Below are 25571 nucleotides of genomic sequence, written 5' to 3'. Positions count from 1 at the left end.
ACCAAATGTAGTCAGTCTTGAGACACAGTTGCTAACCTGGAGTACACGCAGGCCTTTTTTTTTGTTATGGAAGTCTTGAAGGGGTCCCAGGTGGTGACCTTTGTCCTCCTCGATTTGTGCCAGTGAGCCAGACTCTTCATGCAGCATATTTTCCCTCTATGTATTTCACTAGCAAGTCAAAGGGATGAGCCACACTTTGCTGTCAGAGAACCTTTCTGATGTCTCCCAGAAAGGGTCAAAATACAACATGAGATGCATCCTTTTGCCACCACACCTTGCAGTTATACTGATCTTTCTGTCCTCTGCTCTGTGTTGTACTGAGCACATCCTTCTTACACAACAGCACCGAGCACATGCTGCTGTTTGAAGTGAAGGTGCCAGAGCCTGTCTGGCAGGGCCTCTCTGTCAGCTCAGTAGGGAAGCAGGATTGACAAACGCACAGGCAGACAAACGTGATAAATCTCAAACTCCACTTACTTTCCATGTGTCCCAGAGTCCTGCCAGTGTTTTCTCTTGCCTACCCAAAGGTGCTGGGTTGTGAGCACCTTACAGACAGACTTGTCTTGGGGAGGGCTCAGGCACAAGGAGCTACTATCTATCAGTACCTCTTCTCTTGCTGAAACTAGTCCATGGTGACACCGGGCAGAAAACAATTCAGACTTCCTCAGTGCCAGCAAATATCTTCATCCCAAGCCCATCTGTCTCCTGCTTCCCCATTTTGCTGTTTTCCTGCTGTGAGTGGGAAAGCCGTTCCTGCCCCCTGCCAGGGAAGCCTGTCATTGCCTCCTGACCTTACCTGGTGTCACCAGAATTGAACTCAAGACTGTACAGCAATGGGTGCCCCTGGTGTGACTGAGGAAATTTTCCCTCCATGCACTTGCAGACACTGGACAAGGAGTGCTAAATCAGCCATTCCTCCACTGGCCTCAGTGTCCTGCTTGTTTTTCTAACTTTTAGCCATAGTGTGGTTTATGTCTGGCAAAGTGCTGTTGTATTATGGGCCCTGGGATGCTGAATTCAATGGGACATATCAAAACCACACACTAGAGCCAAGCTGACAACAGTCCTTCGTACTCTTTTCCAGAAGTTAAAATACTGAAAAACTGTCCGGGGGAAAATTTATCTCCTTGAGAGGAGAGATGGCTTGGCAAGACAGAGATAGTGCACAACCTCCTGAGCACTGCAGTGTTGGGGCGGCTGCCACAGCTGTTGAGTGCCACTTTGCCCACAGATGTTAAAGCTTGGCAGGAGGTTTTGCAGGCGATGCCTGTGCTGAAGGTTCTTGAAGGCTAAAACTTAGCAGCTGGTGTCCATTTCTAGGACAATATCCTAGTGCAGTGTCTCTTTGCAGTCCCATATCAGATCCCCAGATACACTTGTTTGTATTTTAAACTGGGAACTGCCAGTTGCTCCTCCTTTACATTTGAGATGTCAGCTCTGAAGGGCATGAAAGCTGACAGGCTGTGGGCCCAGAGAGAACTCCTGTGACAACTGTCCTTGTGCCATGTGACCTGGCCTGCAGCATGGTGTCCCCTCCCTGGCCTGCTCCCCTGCTGTAGCAGACTCCGCAGCTTGAGAGGTTGCTCTGGTGGTGCCTCTGGGAAAGGAGTGTTTTCCCGTGAAAGAGGCTTTGCAAGGTTTTTGACTAGTAGGGAGTTACTGACTAACTCTTGTTCACCTAAATGTCCTAGAGCCACTTGAATGGGATTTTTAAACTGTTCTGAACTCACATCCAGGGTTCAGTTATCATGCTCCTGCACTGTTCCCAGGGATAACTGAGAGGTCTGTGACCCTCCTCTACTGAGTTATTCCTGTCTCGCAAGCAGATGGACATTTGTCAGCCTGGCAGATGGACATTTGTCAGCCAAGACAGCCGTGGCAGTCTGAGTTGTGAACAGCCTCTTGCTGACCATGGAATCAAGCTAGAAGGAAAGAGTTCTGTTACCTGCTTTACCAGTATCTTGTCTTTTATTTTCAGATCAGCATCTTCATGACCCACCTGTCCAACTATGGGAATGACCGTCTGGGACTGTACACTTTTGAGAGCCTGGTCAAGTTCGTGCAGTGCTGGACCAACCTTCGCCTGCAAACATTGCCTCCAGTCCAACTTGCAAAAAAGTACTTTGAAATCTTCCCGCAGGAGAAGAATCCCTTGTGGCAGGTGAGAAGGCAGCTTTAACTGCTCCTAGTGATTTTCTAAGAGGTGTATCCCACGTTTAAAGTGTGGCAAGACTGCTGATCCAGAGAGGTAAAGCATAAAGCTTTTAGGTTTAACCTTTGTGGCTTCAGGCTGCCCATGGCAAATAGCAAGGTGGAAGGCATGGGGGAGTAGGAGCAGTAGGTCACACGGTCACAGTGTGAGCTTAGGGACAGGGGTGACTGTCATATGTGACCAGTGGCCAGCTTGCAGACATTTGGGTCATTGAAGGGCTTGTATTGGAGCAAGCTGCTGTGAAATGTAAAGTGTGCAAGCAAGAGCCCCGTTTGGTGATGGAGGAGCTTGCAGGCATGTTAATGTGATTAATCTCAAAGTAATTTCACACTGCAGAATTCATGTTCATTAAATAAAAACACGCTTATTCCGTTTTATCCCAGTGCAGCAACTCTGTGCATGGTAATGAGCAGATGAAATTAACTGAAGGTGATAGAGTTGTCTGTCTGCCAGAAGTTCACAGATGCTGAGCTGTGCTATCACGGTGGCCCAGCCCAGTATGGCTACATAGGGCAAGGCCTGTGATTAACACTCTCAGAGGGACTTTGGCTCCTGTGTCACTGGAGCTTTTGAAAATGGTCCCCAGTGTTTTTACTTAACACTTCTTGATGCCTGGCAGAGCAGTGTGGCTCTGAAGTGTTCTTCATATGCTAATAGCATTTTCCCGAGAGGACTGCTCCTTCCAGCTTTTCCTTCCCTTGCCATTACCTTCTGTGGTAATGCTTAAATCTCATCACTTGTGCTACAGAATCCCTGTGATGATAAAAGGCACAAGGATATCTGGTCCAAAGAGAAAACATGTGATCGACTCCCCAAGTTCCTCATCGTGGGACCTCAGAAAACTGGTAATGTGAATTGCAGCTTCCATTTCACTTTTGCAGAGAGGAGAGCTGGAAAGGTCTGTGCTGTAGATCTGTACGGCTGCCCTTCGTGCAAGCTGCCAAATGGCCACAGAGGACATTTCAGACAATCTCAGATATGTTCTAACCTAAATCTGGCAAGTCTGTCAGTACTTTTCCTTCTGGCACTGTGCTTGGCTTACCCTATCTGTTTTGGGTTTCCATGTAAGCTCGGAGAACCTGTGACCTTAGTGTGTCACAAATATAAGCTGTCAGCAGGACTAAGCACACACACTTGGCAAAGGTTACAATGAATATCCCCTGGTGCTTTTGTTGCTGCACATCTGTGTACCCAGTGCATGCTCCGTGTCACTTTCAGTGGGAGGGAGAGAAACTCCTTTGTCTGATCTCTGTCACCACCTTTTAACTGCTGTGGCATTGTGGTTGGCAGTGACACAGCTACGTATACTGTACTGATGAGTCCCTTCTAGGCTGAAGAGAGCAAAATCTCTTCAGCTAAGGCCAGGTCTCAAGCCTTGGCTTTCTGTGCAGTGCTGTGTAACAGCAGCACCAACCATCCACAGCAAGTGGTGATCCTGGCCTTGGAACAAAGCTTGTCCCAGGCAAGCTTCTGTTTCCTGGCTGTGTTACTGGGAAGCTCTGTTGGTGTTGTGCAGCATGAGCCCTTCTGTATCATGACCCAGGCTGGTTGCAGGTGGCTCAGTAAGAAAAGCATTCCCTTGGCTGATTGTCTGTCCTGCTGGAAGCCCACAGCCGTGCGCTGAGCAGCACTGTCAGGTTTGGTGGGATAAAGGGAAAACATCTACAGCAAAGGCAGGCCAAGGCATCTCTGGCTAAGTTCTCACCCAAGGACACTAATGTTGTCCCTAGCACATCTCCTGCCTAGGCCACCTCTCATTTGGCAGGTTTGGGTTCTGCCATGTGACAGTGTGGCTTTGCCACCGGCATGGGAGTAGCTGACCTGGGTGGCAGCTGTTAGGCAATTCAAATCAGCTGCCTGAGTTGAAATGTGGATTGAACCTGACTGAGCAGTGCTTGGTGTCAGTGCTGTTGTAACCTGCATGAGTTAAGGGGTTGGTCAGCCACACAGCAGGAGTGTGCCCATCTGGGAACTGTTTCTTGCAGTGTAGGTAAAACCTTCCATTCAGCCAAAGCATTATGTGTGACCCAGGTCCCATTAACTGGTTCCTGTTGCAGGCACAACAGCTGTGCACTTCTTCTTGACCATGCACCCAGCTGTCACCAGTAACTTCCCAAGTCCATCCACCTTTGAGGAGATCCAGTTTTTTAACGGCCCCAACTATCACAAAGGAATCGATTGGTAAGAAACCTGACACATGTTCTTCTGTGGTAAGGTGCACCTATGATTTCTTCTCCAGAGTCTCTCTGTATGTCCCCCTCATCCCCCTTAGCAGCTTTGCTGCTTCTGAACAGCTGTTTTCCTTGCTGTTGCTCAGTGCATGCTTTCTGTTTTCCTGGTAACCAACTGTGTAGTCCCAGGAGCAGCACAGGTAGTTTCTCATTTTACTGACTATTCATCAGGAGAGTTGTAGGCATGATTTAGCTTTAAAAATTCAGCAAGTCTTTGTTGAATGCACTGCTGTCATGAAATTACTTTTACTTCAACATGCAAAACAGACAGCAATGTTCTCATTACAAAATTCTTCACGGTTTCAGAGTTAAAACGTAACACTGGAGGGGACAACCTCCCTACCATTGTTCTCGGACCTTGACACTTAGAGCCACCACTGTGTTCCTTGTGCTGGCTCCAGTGTCCATACACATACCTTGGTCTTTAGCTTTAGAAGTTTGCACCTGGCAGGGAAATTCTAGTGCCACCATGGCACTACATATGCCACTATGTTTCCAGGCAGAGAAAGTTTAAAGGTGTTTCTTACTCAAAGGAGTAGCTTTGGTTGACAGTGGCACTGCCCTCCCTTGTGTGTGGCTCTGAGGGATGGCTGTGTAGCACTAAGGTATTCTGCTGTGGGATTTCTTTGCCCCTGAGTTGTGGAGATTGACTTCTCTAATCATTTAGACTGTTGAAAAGATACTGGAAGGTGGTTAGTACTTGAGCAAAGCTCACAGGAGTCAAGCACTACAGAGCAGTTGCACTAGCTGACAGGTTAGAAAGTGAAGGCTTTTATGTGCATCCCCTAGAAAAGTCATCCAGATTGATTTGAGTGTAGCATCACATGCAAGGGGAGAATCTTCACATTTAACATGGAATTTGCATTTGTTGCACAGCTTAGATTTGAGCAGAGACCAGTCTTCCAGTGCTTCACAGTCCCCCCTACCCTCTTACCCTGTTACTCAAATATCTTACAGTTTCAGTGTTACTAATGTGACAAGCTCCTTTGAGGCAGGGCAGAGCTCTTTACCCTGTACCTCAGCTATGGACTGAGGTACAAAGAGACAAATGATTTAGACAGGTTTAAACAAGTGGTTGGTGACAAGGCAGGCAGACAATTCTGACTTTACTCTCGGACTAGAAGTCTTTCCTGCTAAAGGCTTCAACTGGGACCTTACCCTCAGGTTTTTCCTTGCACTGCCCAGGGACTCGGGGAACACACTCTCAGCAAAATACTTTCATACCTTTGTATCGTTTCCCAACTTCGTCATGTGCCACCACCCCTTTTTGAGTCATGCCTCTGCCAGATGTGTACTCCTTCGCCCATTCCCTGCATTGCTGGGGAGGTGCAGTTGTGTTGCAGCTGTGTCTGTTGAAAAGGAGTAAGGGCATCGTAGGCTCTGCCTTTTCTTGTTGGGCCATGCTGCTCACCAGCATCCCGTCTGTTTGGCAGGTACATGGAATTCTTTCCCATCCCCTCTAATGCCAGCACAGACTTCATGTTTGAGAAGAGTGCCAATTACTTTGACACAGAGGTGGTACCAAAACGTGGTGCAGCCCTGCTGCCTCGAGCCAAAATCATTACTGTTCTGATCAACCCTGCTGACCGAGCCTATTCGTGGTATCAGGTAACTTCCCTGCGCTGTGCTGGGGGTGAGGGCCACAGAGATATTTCAGTGGGCTGAGGTAGAAAGCCCATGGGTGTGCTTCCCTAGAGGAGGCAGGCTGCCTGCAGGGTGTGGACAGAGTCATACAGAGGCATTGGTGGGTGGCTGTGCTGAGTCGGTGGGGTCTGCACAGAGAGGTGTAAGGTGGAATCGTGTTCCTGCTCCCGAATTCAGCTTGTGTTTTTCAGCACCAGCGTGCTCACAATGACCCTGTGGCACTCAATTACACCTTCTACCAAGTGATCTCTGCGAAATCCCAGGCCCCTCAGGAACTGCGCAACCTGCAGAGCCGATGCCTGTTCCCTGGCTGGTATTCCACGCACCTGGAGCGCTGGCTGACGTACTATCCCTCTGGGCAGGTAGGAGATTAGTCACTAGAGGTTCTTCTGGAGTCCCTTGTAGGTTTAGTGTAGAGGAGAGGGGAACAAACTGAGTCATGTACCTGTGCTCCCCCCATAATTTTAACTTCACCTTTCTTGTCTTTTGGAACAAAAGCAACTACTTGCTTTCTCCTGTTATGAGTGGGTAAGAAATCAGGCTTGAATACTCCATTTTTGCACTTTATTGTATTTGTAAAAGAAAATGAGTGCAGGAGGATACTGTGATCTCCTAGAGAGCTCCACAGTACTGGAAATTTCAGCAAGAACAGCAGTGTTAGCACTCCCTTCCTTTCATCTTGGCAGTCTCCAGTCCAGGGACCCTCTTCAGGCCCAGAAGGTCTCCAGCCTGTGGTTTAGTTACTTTAGAGAGAGGCTTGTGGACTCTGCCTCTTGTTAGTCCCGATGTTGTGAAGCCATTAGCTGTCTGCTGAAGGGAAGGTTCACTGCAGAGATGTCAGGATTCTGTGTTTCGTATAAAAATTTGCAAAAAAGGCAAATTAATAGACAGTGTAGACTTTTTCAGTCTCTAAATTCCCAAGAAGTTTCTAAACTGTCTAAGATAGCTATATAGGTATCTATTTATCTAGACAGGTAGATGGATATATATCTCTCCATATATGTGTGTGATTACAGAATGTGCTTTTTCAAGTTCTTTCTGCTGCCGGGGTTATTGTCAGACAGTCTGTAATCCAGCAGAGGTTTATAATGTCCATTTAGTCTCTTATTCTCTGCCAAAGCAGCAGAGCCTGAACTGTACATGACAGATCTGCCAAGACTAAAAGAGGAGATGGTAAAGCATTCTTAGGCTTGTATCTCATTGCCTTACTATTCCTGGAGCTTACTGCTGTGAGGAATGATGGACCCAAACACACACCATCCTTGTTCTTTCTGCAGGCCAGTCTTCAGTTCATGTGACTATTGCTCCATTCTGGTTTTTGGAATAGGTGATTTATTAGCACAAATGTTGTTCACTGTCTATGAGACATGTAACAGGAGAATAATCACAGGTTACAGAAGAAACTTAGCACAATGGCTGCTGACATAAAAAACCCACGGTTTCCAGAGACAATCTGTACATGCTGCTGCTGGGCCTTAGTGCTTTGTTACAGGGCGTTTGGCCAAAGACAACTTTATTAAGCAAAGCTTGTCATGATTTACTGTTTTATGGTACTTGTGGCCCATATCGTAACTTCTCTACCTGTGGTGACAAATGGGCTGCATCCCCCCACTGTGTTGTTGTAGAACATACAGACTTTGGCTGCCTGTACTCACAGGCCAGGGGCAGTTGGAGATGCAGGAAGCTCACAGGTGTCAGTCAGCACAAGCTGGCAGAGGCTAAGGCAGCTGTTTTCTTTTCAGCTTCTCATTGTGGATGGGCAGGAGCTGAGACACAACCCTGCCTCTGTAATGGACAACATCCAGAAGTTCCTGGGAGTTACACCGCTCTTCAACTACACCCAGGCCCTCAGGTAGGGAAATAGATCAGTTTTGGGAGGATGCTTTCTCAGCCAGGAAGCCCTTGATTAAAAGAATACTTGTCTCTGACCACACACCTGCCAAGGTTTCAGAGTTATGCGTAAACCTAAAACTAGGTTCAGATACCATGAGATGCTTTGTGGAGACTGGAATCACAGCCTAGTGGCTCCAGAAATTGTAGGGGAAGGACAAGGTTTTGCCACTGTCATGGCATGTGAGCATGAAGTTGCTCACAGCAGTAATTATGATGTTTTTTCCATTTGGTCTTTGTGTTTCAGAAAAGGTGCTGGAATTACTAGCAGTCCTTATGCTTTGTGTTATACCTGTATCTGACAAAAAGTAGAGGAGGTATGATAAAAAATATGTGACAAGCTGCTCCTATCTTCACCCAGATGGAGATTAGGGCCACACTGCACAGTTTTGAGGTAAAGAGCCTGTTATTAGAGACAATGTGGATTTGACAGGTGCCCAGAGCTGTCTGAGGGAGCATTACCAGAGGCACCACCTCACTGCTACAGTTAAGGGATGTTACTCAGACATGACTGCACATACAGTTATCTGAATAGATTAAGTGCTGTTGAAAGTGAACTGTGGCCATACAGGGGTTCAGTGGAAACTCTGCAAGCCCACTGGAGATGCTGAATATTGTTCTTTGCAGCTGAAACCTGTTTTCACATCTTCTCTGCTGTCAGAGCCTATGCCAGCTGAGGATGGTGGGTGGGGATGCCTGCATGTAGGCGTAGAACAATTGTCCTTTCCTTTCACAATAAAGAGAGGACAACTAATTCAGTTTCCTCCTACAGCTGTTTCCAAAGGGGTGGCACATGGCTCCCCAGGGGAGAACAGGTTTAGAGAAATGTCAGGTTACTTGAAAGCTTTATTTGCTGCAGCACATGTGCTGATGGTGACTGGAGTATCTACAGTAGTGGTACTGGCTGGTACCCCTCAGCCAGGGTCAGAAAATAGATGGGATTGGTCAGCTTGCCTCAAATTTTGTAGGGGGACTTGCTCAGATCTCAAGCTCACCTTTGGCCAGTTAAGGGGACAGAGCAGGCCAGATCCAGACGTGGTTCCCAGCATTGCCTTATGCCTGTGTTTGAGCAAGAAAAGAAACACTTCACTCTTTTATAAAACAGTCAGGGGATTCTCTAATACTCAACTCTAGCAAGTAGATTTAAAATAATTTACATACAGTAAAAAACTGATTATTATCTTGCCCCCCAGCTGGACAGACGAATAGTGTAACACCATGTTATCTCTGAAATTTGCATAAAGCTGAAACAGTCATGTTTGTAATGGATTTCTTGTCAAAGTAGTCCAGTGCTAAAAAAACCCAAGGAACCAATACCACAAAATAAATAGGTAAAGCACTGAAATAGGAAATAACTATGGAGTTACTTAATTGCTGCTGCTGCTAATTGGCTATGTGGCTGTATCTTTTAAAGACAAATATCCTTTTCAGATTTGATGAAGCAAAAGGATTTTGGTGCCAGCTGCTAGATGGAGGAAAAACTAAATGCCTAGGAAAGAGTAAAGGAAGGAAATACCCTGATATGGATTCCTTGGTGAGTAGCTGTCTCAAATTTGTTTGCAGCAAGAGATGTAAAAACATCCCAGCAAACCCACGTGGATTTTCCTACCATCTGTCCTAGATGACCTGTGGAATATGTGTTGAGGGTAACATCTTCTTTCATGCTCACGTGGTCTGTTCTTTCCACACAGTCACGGCTCTTTCTAAGAGACTTCTACCGGGAACACAACATTGAATTGTCCAAGCTGATGAACAGACTTGGGCAGCCCCTTCCAACCTGGCTCCGAGAGGAACTGCAGAACTCCAGCTGGAGCTGAGAGGGACTCCCTTGCCACTGGGATGTGTGGTGCTCCAATGTGTGCTATGATGCCATCTCTTCTGAAGCCAAAACAACTGGACAAATGAGCAGGAGCAGAGAATGTGCATGTGGAGCCTTGCCCCACCCTCGGAAAGCGCTGCTGCCCCTGACACTGCCCTGGGGCATAGAGTGCAAGTCACAGTCTTGAGTATTAATGGTGTGCTACTACAATTCGACTTCTACTTACAGGAAGGATTTGGAATGCCTGCCCTACTTTGAGCAGGGGAGAGAGCAGAGTTAACACTTTGTGTATTTTTAAATTACTTTTCTCAGTTTATGAAACAGGCATGAGCTGGAATTAATGTGTTACTTCTCTGAGCCCAGAAGTAAAGGCTGAAGAGGGGAAGCAATTGAGGCCACTGCTGAGAAAAGAGCAGCAGCCTAATAAAAGGGGAATCTAGTGCAGCGAAGCCCAGCTTTTATCCGTAGTCTGTTTGGCACAGCGAGGTCCAATACGGCCTTGTTCCTGCCCGTGCCTGTTGCTTACAGTGCCGCTGCGTGGGGATGGTGGGGACTGCACCTGCGGGGACAGGGAGACAGGTAACGTTGTCTCTCCTTATCTGCACTGTTTTGGGTGTGATACAGTGGTGACTCTCTGGTCAATGAATTGCTTTCTTATCTTAGAGAAAAGGTTGCCACATGTAGCAATGTGACAAGTATTTCTCTGCAGGGACTTTAGAAATTTCAAAAGATAACCAAGGAGCAGTAATATCCCTGTAGAGCACTTTTGGGGTGTGTGAGTGCAGCACAGCAGTGGGGGGAGGCAAAGCTCAGGTATTGTAAAATAAGGCTGATAATACAGCTGAAAGCAGACAATTCAGTTCCTCATGTCTGATCAGCTTAAAAAAAAAAATCCCTTTCCAACAGCTCCAGTGCCCCTACCACACAGGTTCAGTTGCTAGCACTGTTTTAATCTTCTTGCAGTCGAACACAGTCCAAGGAGAAGAGCAAAAAACAGTTAAAAGTAAGTATTTTCAGATATAAAGGGAAGGCTTTGCACCAGAAGTGGTTTCCTATGCCCAAAAGGGGCTTCTGCAGGTGGTCAAGTAAATACACTAAGGTACTTTGCCTCCTCCTGCAGTTGCTGGATAATTATTCTCAGAGGCAATCCTCCATCATGGTTGTATATATTTTTCTTTGAGCCATGGGCTTCTGGAATTGCATGGGCCATCCCCTCCTTCCCAGGCACAGGTGGTCCTCCTTGGAGATTGCTGCAGAGGGGCAGGATCCACATGAACACAGGTTATGGAAACTTCCACAACTGTCATGAAGCCACTTCTCTCCTAGCCAGAGAGAAGTTGCTTCAACTGAGCTTTTCCGTTGAGCCTTAGGTATTGTGTATTTCTGAATGAATGGTGCATTTACCGTTGTATGTAAATGTATATAGTATGCAATATAGTATTTTATTTCATGTGCCCTTGGAAAGGGTTATTTTGTGCAGCCAAAAAACAGATGGAAAGACTAGAAACCCCTCTCTCATTCCTGTTAAGAGAGAAAAGCCCAACTTCCTGCACTTGATTCATGTATAGCATCATTCACATTGAATGATAATGAAGAAATTCTTGGCTCTCAAAGCTGAGCACATGTGTCTGAATAAAGGCTAGAAGTAGTAGTAAGTGGAGATTCAATAAATGTACTACTTATTTTTATTCTTTGTGATGATTTGGAGTGGTGTCATGGATCCTAAGCTGGTACAAGGATAAAAAAACCTGAAAAACCTCCTGCAGACCTTAGAGCTGGTATTTGGGAGGGCAGTAGTGGTGTTTAACTTACGTTTGAAGCAACATAGAAGCAGTGTGCTAAGGCTTGCAGCCAGGCTGCAGTTTTGAGACTCATTCTTACTGGTTTGCAGTAGTGGTGACTTTGGGGCCATCCCTGGCCACTGCAGTGGTTTCCAGCTGCTGTGCCTGCCACAGCAGAGCTTGGCTCTGTCCCTCCTGTCCAGGTGTGCCTGGTGCAGCAGCTCTTACAGTAAACTAGGAAGGAGAACACTGTTTGAACAGTCATGGTTGTGAGAGCATTGTGAAACAGTCCTACAGCTCTCCCTCCACCAGACACTTCACAAATAACCCTGGAAGCAGCAGGGCAGCTATTTTCACATGCTGCCACAGGTGGTGGAGGATCCCAGGACTAATGATTGTGCTGCTCCCTTAAACATTTCCCTGCTCTTAATTCATTATAGGTTGTCACACAATGTCTTCATGCTTTACCTCGGACTATGGTACATCTTTAAGATGTACAGATTTAAACATTAAAAATAAACATGGTATGAGGAGTAAATGGTGGGAGGGGCACACTAAGTATCAGTGTTACTTTACCGGTAATAGCCTGTCACTCAGGGCAGCGAAGGGCAACTGTGTAGTCTCATTATTTATTCCTTCCTTCCCCTAGTTGCTTGATTTCTGTACTATGCTAGTTCTTAATGCTTATGCTAATGACAAACAAAGCACCTGCTGTGGACAGCTCCAAATGCAGGATGTCCTTACCTGATGAAGAGCTGTTTTCAAATCTACTGTCTCTCTCTGACAGCACAAAGATGCAGACACTACCCCCTTTCCAGACATCTCTTCAAAGCTGTGGACTCTAACACTGCCTTCTAAGAGAAGCTCGTGTAATATCAAAAGTTTTGTGATACCAAAAAGCCAACAAATCCCCTCTCTTTCAGTGGGAGACACTGGTTAACTAGATACTGACCCCATTAGGCACTGAAACATTCCATCTTCTCACGAGTCCATAGTGGAAACAAACCTCACCTTGGCCTCACTGCTTTGTAGCAGAAGTCCATGGTAAGCAGTTCTCTTCTAAGACAAGGAAAATGATAAGCACAAAACAGTACCTAAAGGGTTTTTTTGGTAAAGTATTAAAAAATACTTCCTTAGTCTGATGCAACTGATCCATTCAAAAAGGAGTCATTTGACCTAGGGACCAGAAGGTCGTGTGATTCTAATAGCCAGGTGCATGAAAGGTGAGCATTGGCAAGACAACACTAGGAAATTCTTTGGAACTTGTGCTTGCACACCACTTTGGAATTCAGTCAGGAAGATAGTTTAAAGTTGTCTGCTGCCTCTGCCTCTTTCTATTCTGTACAATATTAAGGGATGACTGGTATAAGTCTCAACTATAGGGTGAAGACTTTCTAAGGGAACTGGAGAATTCCTCTGTAGGTGGTAGCATCTATCAATTCTACACAAAAATCTGATCACTGAAAATTACAATTTTCATCTGATGATAGCACTGCAAAGACAAATATTCCTGACAGAAGCCTGCACCTCCTGGAAGTCAGAATGACACACAGGAATCTAACAAGCCACTTGATCAACCTCATCCTGTTGTTTTTCAGGCCTTATACTCAGTTGGAAAGAAAATCCCTTGATTTGCTGCTGATCATTTTTCTGTATCAGTAGTAACATGGCCAGAAAAGCAATGATAAACAGGTCTGAACATGCAAAATGATTCAAACAAGTCTGCTCAGCCTCCTCACTGAATCCTGAGGGACTCCTGGCTGACATGGTGCAACTGCACACACGACACCAAGCAGCCAACACATACAAGGCTGCCTCAAGCCAGGAATCCCATCCCCCACCACACAGCAGCAAACAGATGGAGCACTGGTACCTCCTCTCCATTTATCAGGGCTTTACCTACAGTTTGTTTGGGTTTTTTTCTTAAAGGCTTGTGGGGGTTAAAAACCACAACAAACCAAGTAATACTCACCTCTGAAAACACTTTGCAGGCTGGTTCTGCCACAAAAAGTATTCCTGACACTAATCTCCACTATTCTATGCAGAAAGAAATTTATTTTTAGCTTTAAAAAGTGGTTTTCTTCCAAGACTTGGTTTCTCACCTTCGTCACCTTCAGCTCTCCAGTCTTTCCAAAATGCTTGTAAATAAGCAGGTCCATAGTGGTGATGCCATCCCAGCAGTCAGAGTCCAGCTCACGGTTATGTCACGTATGGTAACATGATCATAAATCAGGCTGGGTCATAACCCCTCAGGTTGTTGGAAAAGGTGCTTTTCAGGACAGAGAAAAAGCTCCTGGCTGACTTAAATGAGGCAATATAAGTATGACATGGAAGGAAATGTCAGGGACCCAGGCCCTGTTTATAATGCAGGCTATGTAAAAATATACCAGATATGTACTAGATCTAGTGCATTTCCACCACTTTCCCCTCGTAACTCACATCCCCTTCATGGCAACAAAGGAATGGTGCAGTGGAGCCTGGACAGCAGTAAGTAGTTATGAATACTGTAACTGCGGGTAGACAATGCCCACAAGATAAAAAGTCACTTGTTTACAGAGCACAGTCAGTCTTTACAAGAAGCAGAAACATTATTCAGTAATGGCAGCTCCTGACAGCACACATGGTTCATCTGCATGGTGCCCTCAGGAAAAGCACTCACTAGTCCTCAGCTCAAATAAAAACCCTTGCCTGGAACAGCCCTAAGCTGCACTTCTAGCTTCCACAGAGTAATGCTGCTTTGGGAGAGCTGCTGCCACCACCCTGCCCCAAGTGCATACCCTTAAAACAGAAACAGAAGTAGAAATGAGTTCAAAAGCCACATTTGAATTATTCTGGGGGTAATGGGATAGTGAGAGGGAGGCAGTTTAAAAAAAACAACCACCCAAAAGACCCTGCCTTCACCATAATCATGTCAATTGCACTTAAATTCAGGCACAGAAAAACAAAATATTTTAAACAAACTGTAGCTGAGAGCCATTTGGTCTATGGCTTAAAAGGGCTTAAAAGCAAAGTAGGATTTAAAAGCAAGTCATAGAACACTCATGGTGAGCAAATGCTAAGAACTTGCCCTTTTATTTTTTGCACCTTAGTTTAAAAAAAAAAAAAAAGTCAGTGGTAACAGACTGTGAGAACTCTCATCGCTTTTGGCACATTCTCTTCCCAGTTACATCCTGAAAATTCATTTTTATATCCTGCCCATCTCTTAACATCTAGGTAAGAAAACTACAATTTTCCCACCTCTTATAGAAAACTAATTTAAATTTATGCCATGTTGTTACAGCTGACAACTTTGACCAAGAGGTGGTGAAGAATTTCATGGGTACTTCAGTGCTTTACTCCATTTCCACTGACTGGGGTTTGCAAGGCTGTTGAGAGCACTCCAGCACTGTGTAGCAATAGCCAAGCTGGTGCTAAATAAGGTGGGAAAATAAAAGCTGTATTCTCCAAAATACCAGTTCCAGGCTTGATAAAAACCAAACCCAAGCAAAAAATTTAAAAACTTTAGTTTCAACAACTCTCCAAAAGGCTAATTCTGAATGGGCTCTCCAAAATACAAATCCCAAATAAATAGTAAGGACTGTAAACAAAACTAGACAGAAGCAGGCTTTTCAGCTAATTCCAGCCATACCTGGTGCCAGGCATGTCATTTCATTACAGGACAGCTCCAACTCACCTTGTTCATGGGCTGTAAAGACACTGAAGTCCAAAGGCAAATACTGTTATGTTAACTCGGATTCCTGGAAAGTGCCTCCAAAAGAAAATTTTCACAGGCAAGAAAGATGGTAATAGGTGAACACGTCCAGAAAGGGAGACACTTCATGTGTTGCTGGGAAGGTCCTGGAGAACATTTACTCCAAGTGAAAAACACATGGGTTAACTGAAAGTCAAAGGAAATTTGAGTTGCCTGCCAACCTCTGTTACAGGTTTTCTGCTGAGATGTCTTTTCAGAATTTCTAAAGCCTATACTTTTTTCCCACTCCTGGAATAGTGGCCAAACTAACAAGACTGCAGTGGGTAATAATTGTTCTGTTTTAACAAGAGATTAATGCTTCTGGGGCCATCAGGGCTCATCCCATCTCCTATAAAAGAAAAATACCTCAATAACCCCACAGACACGTGGCAAAAAACCCATCATCACCTCCTTCCTCACTTTTCTTCTGTCCTTGCTCAGATACATTTCACGGAACATGGTTCAGGAACAAGAAATTAACAGACACAGTGGTCTGAAAACCTGTCTGCTCAGGGTCTAAGTGTATTTTTCTAATCAATATAACAGATGAGGCTCTGACATTTCCCTATTCAATCCAAATCCTTAATGCTATAAGCCACTTCTGCTCCTGATACTTAACATTCAGCTCTTTTACCCATTTCCCTTCTGCTTTTTTCCTTCTAAAACATGCTCCCTTCTCTTCCACAGATTTTCTCCTATAGCATTAGAAAGGAAAAGATTAGACTTTATTAGACAACTCATTTTTCTCTAAGCTCCTTTCACAGTTCTGAACATGCAAGAAGCAGAGCACAGAAAGTGTTCCAGGAACCCAAACTTTCCACACATCATCAGGCTGTGTTCTCCAGGCAAATCCAGAAGACTTGCCCAATAACAGGCAGCTCATAATCAACACAGACTTGACTTTAAAAACCACAGAATTTAACCCATTATTACGACCATCTGCATTTCTAGTTAACATGTAACTAGACACCTTATGGAGGAATACAAGGAGCTATAAGGAGATCTTTAAATAGTTACTGTTGCACAATCAGAAGTAGAGGAACCTCAGTCATACTCTCTGGCCTGTACGGTACACAGAGTCGAACCAAAAGAGCCTGTCCATCTGTTTTGCCCTGTGCCTATCAGTTACTTTATTTTTTAAGAGTATCACTGAAAATACCAAACAGGCACATATTTCTAACTTGCAGAAACTAAAACGCATTGGCTAAACCCAAGTAAGAAGCACATTCATTACTACTGAGAAACTGGATTCTTAACGTCCATGAGTCATCTAACTTCCCCTTTTAAAAGCCCTGAAATTTATGTGCTTATACACTTAAGCTATCTAAACCTAATTTTCTGCAATGCTGTCCCTACTGGATATCTTTCATAGTCCACCAAATACCTCTCTAAGTACATGGGAGAAGCTGCTGTTCTGCACAATACTTGGAAAATACAAGGCTCTGCATTATCCCACAGTATCAAGACTAGAAAAGGAACCCAGTGACTGACAGAACGGTAGGCAGAACATCCCAGGCTTACCACCAACTCTCCCAACTCCCATCAAACACGTACCTCAGCCTCTGCAGAGGCATGTCATTCTCAGAGCAGTACCAGGCAAGAAACCTTCAGGCCCCAGCTTGTGCTGGATTGCTGCTCCCCAAAGCACAACAGCCACCTACCAGGGCTCACAGGAGCTCCCACTGACACACAGCTGGCCAGCTCCTTCAGACTGCCAACATCATAGCAGAGAGAAGAAAGAGTCAGTCTAAGAAAACGAGTGTTTAATCAGGAAACGAGAAGAGACAAGGGATAAGAAACTGATTACAGGAGAGTAATATCCCAGCCAAAAGAAACAGGATTGTACAACTTGTAACAACCAGGATCAAAACATTCTATGAACCAGCAGTGCTCAGTGAGGGACACTCCTGAGAAAGAGCCCAAGCACTTCTGGCAGTCTCCAGGTAGCTCAGTGCAGTCAAGGACTGACTGCCCAAGCTCCAGCCTCTGCCCTCAGCTGCTGCTGAAAGCTGCAGCCGTGGCCCTGGCCCTGGTATTCCAGTCTCAGCTTCTCTCACCAGGAGTTGCTGAAAGGGATGGAGGGAGCACTCACTGTGCACAGCAGTTCCAGCCACTCCCAACAGGAGATGGTGTGTGGAGTGAGAGAAGCCCATACAAAAAAAAAAAAGTTTACATATTTATAAATGCCAAAAATAAATATTTAAGACAGAATCCCCAACCCCTCTAACACGTGCGCAATCACACTGCAAACTGCTCGCAGGACAGCCTCCCGGGGCTCAGGGAAAAAAGCGGTGACTACACCACAGGGCAGCCAGCTCAACTTCCTTCTCATTTCCTGATGCTTCTGAAGCCTGCAGCCCACTGAGGAGGAGGAGGAAGAGCGAGCAAAGCAGAGCGCCAACACGCAACAGTGCTGGAGAGGAATGTAATGGTATAAATACATCAGATCAGTGGTTTCCAACAAGTTAAAACTAAAATAAAAAAAACACCAGAAGGAAGGATGGTGTAAATGGAACTACAACTATGTTGGGCAAAGGGTTGTGTGTCCGTGGCGCTCCACCCGATGTCATGGTGAGAAGGTGGTCATTTCCAGAGAGACCCTTTGCCACAGCTCCTTTGTCTGCTTGCTGCGCTTTAGGTTCTGGAGAATATCATTAAACTGCATCATGCCCATGGGAGTCAGGCAGAAGGCGCTTCTGGCGCTGCGGATGGCATTCACAAAGTCATCGTAGTCAGCTGGAGTGAGATGGATCAGCCGATGATGGATGTACTGGATGGAAACAGGGAAAGAGCCTTAAGGCATTTGCTCACCACCCTCCTGCTGGTGAAACTCAGAAGAGGACTGAGCTCCCAGGGCAATAGGTCATATGATGCTGTTACCCACCAGCAGTCCCAAGACTCGTGGCTCGGACAGAGAAGAGTATCTCAAAAGCAGGAGTGCTGTATCCTACACCCCAGCACAGCCAAGGGCAGTGCTCCCTCAGAGCACCAAAATGGCAGCACATAGCAAGTACCCTTTCTGTCATGAGCACTGCATTGGGCTGTAGTCCAGCACTAGAGGGCCGGGTAACAGCCTACCCCACCAGAATCCAACCCTCACCACCTTTCATTCTGCAGGTTACACCCAGCCTGGTCACTGCAGATCTCCTTTGCTAAGGGGCATAGGCAAAGTAAAGTTTACACTAAGTAGCTACAAAATATCTCTAGGCTTAACACTGTCACTTCTATCAGCTTCTCAAATAAGGCCCCAAACTGGCAGGTTCAGCTTTTGAGGCCAAATGAAGAAGCTGTTGTGTCTCAAAAATACCACCTGGGGTGATAGGAGAGCTAATCCAATCTGGACAATATGGCTACAGAATCACCCCTTAGGTCATTTATTCAGGAGAAGCAGTATATGTGAAGTGTCCCGATTGCATTGTTTTAAGGAACAGGCAGCTTTGGTATTCCAGCTGGCTCATTGAAACATACTTGTCCTGGTTTCAATAAAGCCTGGGACATGGTAGCCGACCAAGGAAAACAGGCTACTACTAACAAGGCAAGAAAAAAAGATGGGCTAGGGACAGGGGTGGACAGGGGGCTTGAAAATATAGCCAAGAAAAAGTTCAGAAGTTAAAAGGTACAGGTAGCATTTGAAGTGAGGAAGACACAAAACCACTCCAGCCTCTGGAAGAGCACGGGAGGCAGAAGGCAGAAGCAGTACTGTAAGTTCCTTTGCATGCAGCCTCCACACAGGCAGGTGATACCTGTTACAGTCCCTGCTGAGGGAGGGGATGCATCAGGAAATGGACCACTTCAGCTCCCAGTGCCCAAGGCCCCTTCTCTCAGTACATGCAGACACAGGCAGCACCTGCAAGGCATGCAAATGGCCTGGCAGCTCTGACAGGCAGGAAGATAAGGCACACTTTACCTGCATATAGGCCTGCTGGCACCTCTGCACCAGCTGGTGGAAGGCTGGGGTGCGCAGGTGGTTGTGCACATGGGCAGGGTTGAGCCTCTGTAGAGCTTCCATGATGATCTCCTGGAGCACAAAAGGGCTCAGCACCCCCTTGGCTGCACCAACGCAAAACTGATGCACGTAGTTTACACCTGCACAGGAAGAAGCCAGAACAACAGTGTTAAGATAACAGACACACAAGAAATCACACTTCACAGCAAGAACCTGGATCTGGAGCACCTTCTTCTCAATGTAATGCATCCTGCAGAAGGCTTGGGCAAGACAGTCTAGCAAACTCATGGGGACAGAGAACATTCTGCTATATCCATCAGGTCTGAGGAGAAACCAGGTACCACCTCAGTCACTGGTGTTGCCAAATTCACCTTTCTTTAAAGGGGATGTGAAAGAAAACTAACGTGGCATGGTAACTAGAGAGACAAGGATAACAGTGTACCTTCTCTATTGTTTCCTGACTGCCCATCAAGGAGGCACCTAGATACCTCAGCACTCAGGCTTTAAGGAGGCTGTAGACATAAGTCAAGCTTCCCCACATCACTTCCTATAGTGGAGCTCTAACAGCAGGAGCAGCAGAAGTTGTGCCACTAAACAGGCTGTTTGTAAAGGTTTTTTTAGTTCTTACTGCTTATGGAAGAATTTAAAAAATGATCTGACAAAAAAGATCCAAGAGCAAAATGGAAGTAAAAACAAACAGCTCCCCAAAATGTAGGTGGTTTGAGCACCTATTGCTATAAAAGGTCTTCACAGAAGGTATAAATATACATAAGAAAGAGGAATACCTACAATACAGTGGAAATAGAAAAGAAAGAATCGATATTATAGAACGGAAGAGATACAAGCTCTGAACCCTGTCCAATTTCATGTGCTTCTTCCAGTGCCTCAAAATTCAACAGCATGCCTACAGAACCCAAAAATGGGACAAATGAGTGGATGAAAAAGCAGTAGGGATCTTCTGAAACACTCTCAGGAACGGGATCGATAGCAGGCTCGCCCAATCTTTGAAATTTCACTCTTTCAAGAGCTTTTTCCCACCATGGCCCAAATCCCAGCAAGTGGATTTCTGTTAAGTACTGCTCTGAGCCTTACCTAACTTTGCAGCTAACCCAAGGAGCCATTTTACATCCTCAGTGTAGGGCGGGCTGCGGGAGAAGTTGTTGGGATGGTCGTTGTGAGCTCTTCGGCCAAGCATCTCCAGAGCCAGCATCCCTGTGAGAAAGGGGCAGCCACAGTCAAGCAGCACTCCTGCCCAGTAAGGCTTAGCCTAGCATTTCACTCACTGCAACACAACCTGACTGGCCTGCCCTTCACCAATAGAAAATTCCACAGCTGCAAAGAGTCCAGAAAGAAACAAAAGGCCAGTCTTGGAGCCTACCAGCACAGGAACCATCTGCAAGAACATCTGGATCTGCTGCTCCAGACTGGGAAACCTCCTCAGCCATCACCCTCACAGATCTGCAAAGAGAGACTCAAGCACCCAGGCAGCGTCAAGCAGAGAGCCCCAAAGGCTGCACTACAAGAGGTGTCCTGAAAGCAAAGCTTTTTGATCTAAATTTTGCAACAGAGAAGCTACCCCAAACCAACCTACTCTGCTCTGCTGCAAAGACAACAGGCCAACACTGAGCTGCAGTATTGCCAATCTGCAAACATTTCACTTATGCCATTACAGTTCTTCAGAGAAATCCACCTATTTAAAGAATACTCGAATACCAACGTGTGCCATTTCTTGATCTTCCAGACCATCTTCCCTGCCTGTGCCTCTCTCTTACTCAGGCTATTAAACACCCTTCATGGCTTGCCATGTACCACTGTGATATTTTAAATGACATCTGCACCCCTTTCTAGCTAACAAGTACTTTCTACTCCAGCTTTCAACAAAAAAAGTCAAGCTTTCCTTCCATTTTCTTGCTGTTTCTCTTCCTTCACTTATTTTAGAGGCTTCCTTCTCCTACACCAAGTATCCACTGGATTGGACCACAAGTATGTACAAGTAACTTACTACTTACTACTACAGTAGCTTACTGCAATCTAAGCTTAATCACAAACCCTATGACTGACACCCTTGTGCCAATGGCAATTGAGGCAGAGACTCTTATTTCCTCATAACCAGTATGACTGGGAAAGGAATGCTAATTACACACCCACTCTTCACTAAATAGAAGTTCCCTCTGCATCTGTCTTCAACAAATTAACTGGAGAGGCACAGGGCACTTCCCTTTGTGCCTCTGAAGACTAAGCTGGTATTAAACTAGAGGTGTGCCTGCCCCATCCATGAGCAGCAGGAGCCAAATACCATTTTATCAGTTAGTCACAATTTGCACAGTCGCATCCTTGGAGCCCTATGCAGACTCCTTTATGTGCATCTGCTGAAAGGCAAGACTCTTCCCAGCTCTAACCCACTTAGCTTTCTTTTCTGCTCTGACGGTCCTGAAAAGCAATTGTTCAATCTTGCAATGCTTTGCCTTCATTTTTAGACTCCACATATGATCATCAACTTGCTTTTCCCATGTCCCTCAGGAGCATTCACCCCCAAGAGGTGCAGTACAAAACTGCCAAAGATAGTGAAAACCTGCAGCCTTGCCCTGAATCCCTCTCAAGGGGGCTACAGAAACCCACTTGGCCATCCTTACCAACTCGGTATGCAGAGTGGAGGTAGTGCAGACCCTGGGGGCTCACAGGCTGACTGTGCTGCTCATCCTCGGCAGGAAAACCCCCTGTAACAAGGGAGTTGGGCTGTGAGGACAGAGTTGTCAAGGAAGCACCCTGAATCGCTGGGAACGTTGATCCTGCATGGACACTGCCTACTGAAGAGAGCAAAACAGCAGCATTAGGACCCAGCACCAGTCTAAAAGAAGGTTTACTTGGGACATCATCTCCTTCACCTGACTGCCCCCTGCCAATGTAGGGTTATATTCCCCTAAACAGAACAATACAGCAAACAAAACCCACAGGCTTAGAACTGAAATACAATGGGCCAGGAATAGCTCTATTTTGTTTGCAAGCTGGGCCTGACGGGGTCAGTTACATGTGTCCATCTCTTCTGCAGTATCTTGTGAACATGCACAAAATCCATGGTTTACATGTATGTGTTGATTCAAAGGCCTTTCCTATTATTAAATAAAATGTTTGGTTCTGATTTCTTGTCCAAGGAAACAGTCATGTGTATGTCTACACCTGATGAGAAACTGCTAGGAAAATTACTGAGCAGGAACAGTATTAAGTCACTCAAAGATCAAGTCCAACAATGCAAGGTTCTTCCACTTCAGCTGTACAACAGCTGTCACTCTGTTCAGGAAGACTGTTACTGGAGGCTGACCTCCAATCCATCCTTGGAAAGAACAGTCACTGCACACACTGGCAGCATGTAAAAACAGCAAGGAGACTTGAGAAGTTGTCACCTTCAGACACTTAACTAGTATGAGCAAAATCAAGGGAAATGACAGGTTTCAAGTGCAAATCCATTGCACTGTACCACCTAAACTTGTACCAACAGCAGTTAACAGAGTCACTAAGCTGCACTCTGACAACAGACCCAAATTTATCTGTCCCTCTCAAGAAAAGTACAAAGAGTAAAAACCAAGGTTTGCTTGAGAACTTCAGAGCAGAAATGCCATTAGGTGTGTGCACATTGTTACCCTTGTTTCATGGCTTCTCTGTGGTGCTACTACACCGGCTTGAGCAATGCTCTAAGTTCCTTTTCTTTTTCCTTCCATGTTTGCTACTGAATAGTTGAATACCTGAGAACAATGTGTCTCCAAGGAAAGATCTGCCTGACCTCCTCAGCCAAGGAGACAGAGTGCCAAACAACCCACAAAGTGGGGCAAAATTCATACTACGTTTCAAGTCTGGCCAAGGAGAATGACCCATAAGAAGCTAAATTACTGCCAGAACTCAGGCATCACCACATAATTACGTACTTCAGGAACAGTGAAACAGTACTGCAAGAACTGAAAACAAGTTTATGGAAGCCATAAACAATGGCAACTGGAAAGGGTGGGGTTGTTTTCTCTTTTCAGTATTTTGAGTGTTCTAGGATGAATTCACACTTCTGAAAGACTCATAACTCTTTGGAGGAGTACAGAAATGGTTTCTCACAATGAAAAGTCACAGCATCAGACTACAACTAGGGCTGGCAGCTGTCAGATCCTAAAGCCTTCAGGACTGTTCTATTTGCTTTTGTGGTGGCTTTTTAGCATCAAAATACAGGATAAAAAATAACTGAAAACATTCTCCTGATACTCTGAATATGACGGAAGCCAACACAACTCTCAAGTATTTTTGCACATATCAGTCTTCCAGCACCTGCTGAGTTGCAAAACACTGTAAAAACAGGCAAGTATTACAGCCTCTCCAATGAGGATGTAACAGAGATTGGGGTCAAGCATGACCCACTGGTGCAAAACTCCATGGCAATGACAGCATGTCCCCCAATTCAGTCAACATCTGTTGTCCCAGTGCCAGACACTACTTGATGGGTTTTCACCATCACTCGAGCCCCAGCACAACACATGAGCAACCATTCCAAATGCCATTGACATGACTCTGATAAGACATCCATCGTCTCTGTGCATGTTCCACAGTTTGGGCACTGGCTGCCTCCAATCCTTTCAGGCAGGGAAAGACATTTAGTAATGCTTCTGTAGCAGAAGTCTGCCTGCTTCCTGCACTCTGTTCATCTGACCAAAAGGAATCACATGATTCTGCTCAAGATCGTCTATGCTCACCTTGCCCCAAGGAGAGCGGGAATAAAGTTTTTACAGGTTAGAAGTCAGATGGGCCAGGAGGGCTCCAAACATGTTTTAGTCTTGAGGCCTAAATAATCACAGACTGGAAATTTAGCTAAACAGAAATTTATCTCTGCTAGCTGTATCAGGCCCCTTGGAAATCCCAGTACCCCTGAGCATGCACACCTTTAGAACGGCGTGCATTTAGCCAGAACTTTTCAGTGCAAGAACCCTCATTCCACCTGTAATCAATAAGGAACAGGCCCTCACTGGGGAACAGCTAAGAGACACAGTAAAGAAACCTCTGCTACACAGCCCAGAGCTGTAACTTACGTGCTACATTGGAAGACAGCGACAGTCCCGTCTCACTGGGATAGGGATGCACCGCAATCTGCGTCATGGAGGGGACGGGCACGCCAGGGAAGGACACTGCTGTAGCTGCCAGTGACGGTGTGGTTACTGAGTAAGGGTACTGCGCCCCTATGAATGCTGGATGGACACCCTAAAACAGAAGGTACATTACAATGTCAAGTAATGTCTATTTTGCCTGACCATTTAGAAGTACTTCACAACATCGTGTCCCCACACAAGCCCCAGAGGTTCAAAGGCCTGGTCTGACAGGAAAACAAAGCAAAGGAACAACCTTGCACCGCAAGAGCATTACATCTGCTTGTTCTTCCTCCTTTTAAAAATCTAGTCAGTTTGCAGAAAACCACTCCAAGACCATCACAAATAGGCAAAGGTTAAAATAACCTTTATTTGGTTTTCCCACCATAGTCTCTATTTAGCCTGCAAGCTCTCAAGACAACAAGCTTTCTGTTCAGTGCCTTCTGAGAAACTTCAGAGCAAGAGAAATTAAAAACTACTGATGTATTATATTTTATATTCTCTTGAGACTTTAAATGCAGCCATAGAAGGCTCCTTATTGTGCAAATGCTGAGCTGGAGGGCCAAAGTAAGTGTCATCAATTGGCAAGTGAGAGCAGAAGCTGGATCTCAAGTCATGACAGGTCTGAGGCCCATGCTCTCCCCAATCCAACATACTCCCCCAGAAGCAGACACACAAGGTCACAGTGCACAGCCAAAACTCACCTGTGGATACGCCGAGCCAGGGACCGGGAAGACAGCTGGGCGTGGCATGTGCTGGATAGTGTGTCCAATATACTGGGGATTACAGGGGATGTGAGTCTGAAGGGTGGTGTAAGGGTGGAGACCCTGTGTGTGTGTATGTGCCATTGCTGGCCCTGCCACTGTGTGCTGCTGGTACATGGTTGACCCCACAGAGATCACTGGCATGACGGTTGCTGCAGCAGTTACTGCAGCTGCCACTGTCACCGTGGTCGGCTCTGAGGTCACCCGGCTGTCTGCCAAGCCACGCGCTGCTTCAGACGCAGCCCGTGCGCCACCGGCGCTGCAGCCAGTGGCACCTTCTCTCTGGGCTGGGGTCCCACCAACAGTCTGTTCATAAAGCCAGTACCACTGATGAGCTACTTCAAAGAGGACTTCTGGGTACACACCACCTCCTTTGGCTGCCTCTTCTACGGCCATGCAGGCCTTTTCCAGCATCAGGTTGTCCTGGGAGCAGTGAAACA

At 45.9% G+C, this 25571-nt stretch overlaps 2 protein-coding genes across 5 annotated transcripts in view; one reads left to right on the top strand and one right to left on the bottom strand.

Annotated features, from left to right (window-relative positions):
• Window positions 1-11484, top strand: part of NDST2 (N-deacetylase and N-sulfotransferase 2) — a 136459-nt gene extending 124975 nt beyond the window's left edge. For all 3 annotated transcript variants that reach the window (XM_048311752.1, XM_048311749.1, XM_048311751.1), the window contains 8 exons: window positions 1979-2161; window positions 2961-3057; window positions 4270-4393; window positions 5877-6051; window positions 6279-6449; window positions 7830-7939; window positions 9409-9511; window positions 9669-11484. In XM_048311752.1, coding sequence (XP_048167709.1) covers window positions 1979-2161; window positions 2961-3057; window positions 4270-4393; window positions 5877-6051; window positions 6279-6449; window positions 7830-7939; window positions 9409-9511; window positions 9669-9794 — 1089 coding nt within the window. In that variant the 3' untranslated portion in view covers window positions 9795-11484. The remainder of the gene's footprint in view (window positions 1-1978; window positions 2162-2960; window positions 3058-4269; window positions 4394-5876; window positions 6052-6278; window positions 6450-7829; window positions 7940-9408; window positions 9512-9668) is intronic.
• Window positions 11485-17055: 5571 nt separating this feature from the next.
• The window catches only part of ZSWIM8 (zinc finger SWIM-type containing 8), a 56538-nt gene continuing 48022 nt past the window's right edge, over window positions 17056-25571 (bottom strand). Inside the window, exons 21-26 of one of the 2 annotated variants that reach the window (XM_048311743.1) lie at window positions 25072-25554; window positions 24314-24482; window positions 21887-22060; window positions 20346-20465; window positions 19215-19393; window positions 17056-18077 (exon numbers count right to left, since the gene is read on the bottom strand). In XM_048311743.1, the coding sequence (XP_048167700.1) occupies window positions 17874-18077; window positions 19215-19393; window positions 20346-20465; window positions 21887-22060; window positions 24314-24482; window positions 25072-25554 (1329 nt within the window). In that variant the 3' untranslated portion in view covers window positions 17056-17873. The remainder of the gene's footprint in view (window positions 18078-19214; window positions 19394-20345; window positions 20466-21886; window positions 22061-24313; window positions 24483-25071; window positions 25555-25571) is intronic. The other variant, XM_048311744.1, reaches the window with a different exon arrangement.

Source organism: Corvus hawaiiensis, chromosome 8 (assembly GCF_020740725.1).
Source record: "Corvus hawaiiensis isolate bCorHaw1 chromosome 8, bCorHaw1.pri.cur, whole genome shotgun sequence".
Classification (NCBI taxonomy): domain Eukaryota; kingdom Metazoa; phylum Chordata; class Aves; order Passeriformes; family Corvidae; genus Corvus; species Corvus hawaiiensis.
Note: the sequence above shows the minus strand (reverse complement) of the source record. Positions and strands in the feature narration are given on the sequence as shown.